General features: G+C 47.8%; 1 protein-coding gene across 1 annotated transcript; it reads left to right on the top strand.

The window, feature by feature from the left end:
• Positions 1–233: 233 nt before the first annotated feature.
• On the top strand, positions 234–2,922 carry socs4 (suppressor of cytokine signaling 4). The gene has a single exon (XM_046407792.1). The coding sequence runs from the start codon at positions 249–251 to the stop codon at positions 1,434–1,436; it is 1,188 nt and encodes a 395-aa protein (XP_046263748.1). The 5' UTR covers positions 234–248; the 3' UTR covers positions 1,437–2,922.

A 2,922-nucleotide genomic window follows, 5' to 3' on the forward strand; every position in this document is an offset into this window, starting at 1 on the left:
GGAGCAATCTCAGAGGATTGATTATGGCACTGTTTCCGTTTGGGTGCCAAAATGGATTATTCTGATGCACAAGAAAAAAGAGAACAAAAATGTGAAAAGCTGCTTCATTTATCAGCAGGGCTGCAGGACAAGGGTGAAGACTACATTTTGAATTTCTTCTTCCCTGTTGACGTCTTAATGATTGACCCTTTAATCCTGTTATTTCCTCTGCTTTTCAAAGTGTCGTGGAGTAAGAGGAGGAGGCAGCCATGTCGGAGAAGAAGCCGCGAGGTTCAGACACACGTCCTAAATGTGGCCTCCGCAGTTGGAGCGCCGACAGCTATGTTTGGAGGGGGAAGAAACGCTCCAGAAGCTCTCGCAACGGGTCGAGTCCTGGAGGACTGGAGGTGGAGGGGACAGAGGAGCTGGGTGTGCGGTCGACATCCTGTCCGAGGCGGCGCAGAGAGAGAAAGTGTAGCTGCAGCACTGTTGGGGATTCATTGACGTCCGCAGACATTGACGTTGTCTGTCGGAAGGCCTTGTCCCGCCGCTCTCTGCGCCAGAAGTTTCAGGATGCTGTGGGCCAGTGTTTTCCACTGCGCACTCACCATCACCTTCATCACCATCACCACCATCCATCAGGCTCCTCAAGACCGTTCTCGGTGCTCTTCTGGTCCAAACGCAAGATCCATGTCTCAGAGCTCATGCAAGACAAGTGTCCCTTTTCGCCCAAATCTGAACTGGCCAGATGCTGGCACCTCATCAAAAAAAACGGCACCCACCCAAGTGCTGTGAGGGACATGGAGGCTCCCCTCAAACCCAACGTCTCATCTTCCTCTACCTCCCCACCGCAGACCCCCCTTTCATGGGATGATATCTGCTGCTCTCCCGGGCCTGGAGGCACCAGTCTGGAGGACTGGGACCCTTCTTGTCCTCACGGGGGAGCAGAGGGCAGGTGCAGCCACACAGACTACATCCTGGTCCCAGATCTCCTCCAGATCAACAACAGCCCCTGTTACTGGGGTGTGTTGAACCGCTTTGAGGCAGAGGAGCTACTGGAGGGGAAACCAGAGGGCACGTTTCTGCTCCGAGACTCTGCCCAGGACGAGTTCCTCTTCTCCGTCAGCTTTCGGCGCTACAGCCGTTCCCTGCATGCACGCATAGAGCAGAACGACAAGCGTTTCAGCTTTGATGTGCGCGACCCATGCATGTACCGTGATTCCAGTGTGACAGGACTACTGAGACACTACAGTGACCCGGCCACCTGTCTCTTCTTTGAGCCGCTCCTTTCCCGGCCACTATCGAGAACCTTCCCTTTCTCCCTCCAGCACCTATGCAGGACGGTGATCTGTAGCTGCACCACCTACCAGGGCATCGACAACCTGCCGCTGCCACCTCAGCTCAAGGACTACCTCCGACAGTACCACATCAAGTGTGATGGGGCCTGTGCTGTGTGACAGGCCAAAGCAGGAGTCTTACTGTAGTGGGGTAAGATAGGACGAGCAAAGACAGCAAAGAGACAAGATGCTGCTCAACTTTGCTTTTGCGGATATTTCAAGTCTAAATAGTGCAGGCCTGCGGGGTTTTTAAGATGTTTGTTGGTCTTGGTGCATCAAGAGACAGAAAGACCAAACTGTTGTTTAGGACCATCCACCTTCTCCACAGGTCGAGATCCACATGCTGCAGGACCTCAGACATAATGTAATCCTGGACATATGGACATATGCAGAAAGCTTCCAGTGATATTGACAGTTATTGAAGTCTAATGGGACAAGAAAGATCCAATACATTTGCCTTAATAATCTTAAGGGAGCGAGGATTCTCAACAATCAACATGACGTAAAAGGTGGGGGGAGAAATAGAATAGAATAGAATGTATTACATTTTCTTCAGTGTTTAAGACTAAGCCTTTAATGGCTACAGAGCGAGCAGGTCCTCTTCTCTGGAGTCCACCTTGTTTCTACAGCGGCACACAATGGGAAAACCAAACACTGGTGCTAAAGAGGGCCTTAAGTGTTTTTCACATTTTTATTTAACGTAGAGTAGGGTGAGAGGAGGCTGGCTCAGTTGTTTGCAATCTGCAACCACACTGCTAGATGCCACTAAATGCTACACAATGGACCTTTGAACTTGGCACTTGTTTGTTGTGGAATACTGATCCTTGAAGTCAAAGGATTTTCCTCTTGACTTCAGTTACATCAAGTTAGCCATAAGTGGTCTAGTGTGGGGATAGAGTATCTCGCCTTGCCACTAGAGGAACTGCACCTTTCATTGTACCTGGCTCAGACCAAACCACCTTTCATATGCCTATATATTATAAAATACAATGTTTTGCTGTGGTCTTGCACAAAAACACTGGCATTAAAGGTTAAAGGTATATTAAAGGTACATTAACTTTCCAACTAGCCAAAATGTGTAGACCTGTGCATTATCACTGAAAAATTCTTAAAACTAAAACCAAAGACTTTGTGTGAAGACTGAGGTTATGAAAATGTCTGACACACTTACCTCCTCGTGGGTAAGCAGAGTCAGACAGTGCAGGCGAGATGACCGTTTTCCAGTTTTGCTTTATAATGTGCAACTTAAAATGGCTTCAAGCACTCTGATGGCAATCAGAGCAATACGTAATGATAGGTAAAAGAGACTTTATTGATAACTTTATTGAACTTATTCAATGGGACTGCATTCTCCTCTGCAGCCACAAGATGGCAGCACAACTGCACTGATCAAAGCTTTGGGAGGACCTCATCTGCACCACTTGTCTACCCAGATGCTTCTTTTCCATCCATCCTTTCCATAGCTGAAAGGTCCTTAGTGAATATTAATTTTAAGATCACCTCTGCCTGGAGTGGAATACAGCAAAGTATCTGAATCACAGTGATTATCTTTTCAGGCTTATATTGTATTCACCACACACAAACCAATAAATACACAAACCAATAA

The sequence above is a fragment of the Scatophagus argus genome, chromosome 1 (assembly GCF_020382885.2).
Source record: "Scatophagus argus isolate fScaArg1 chromosome 1, fScaArg1.pri, whole genome shotgun sequence".
NCBI lineage: Eukaryota > Metazoa > Chordata > Actinopteri > Scatophagidae > Scatophagus > Scatophagus argus.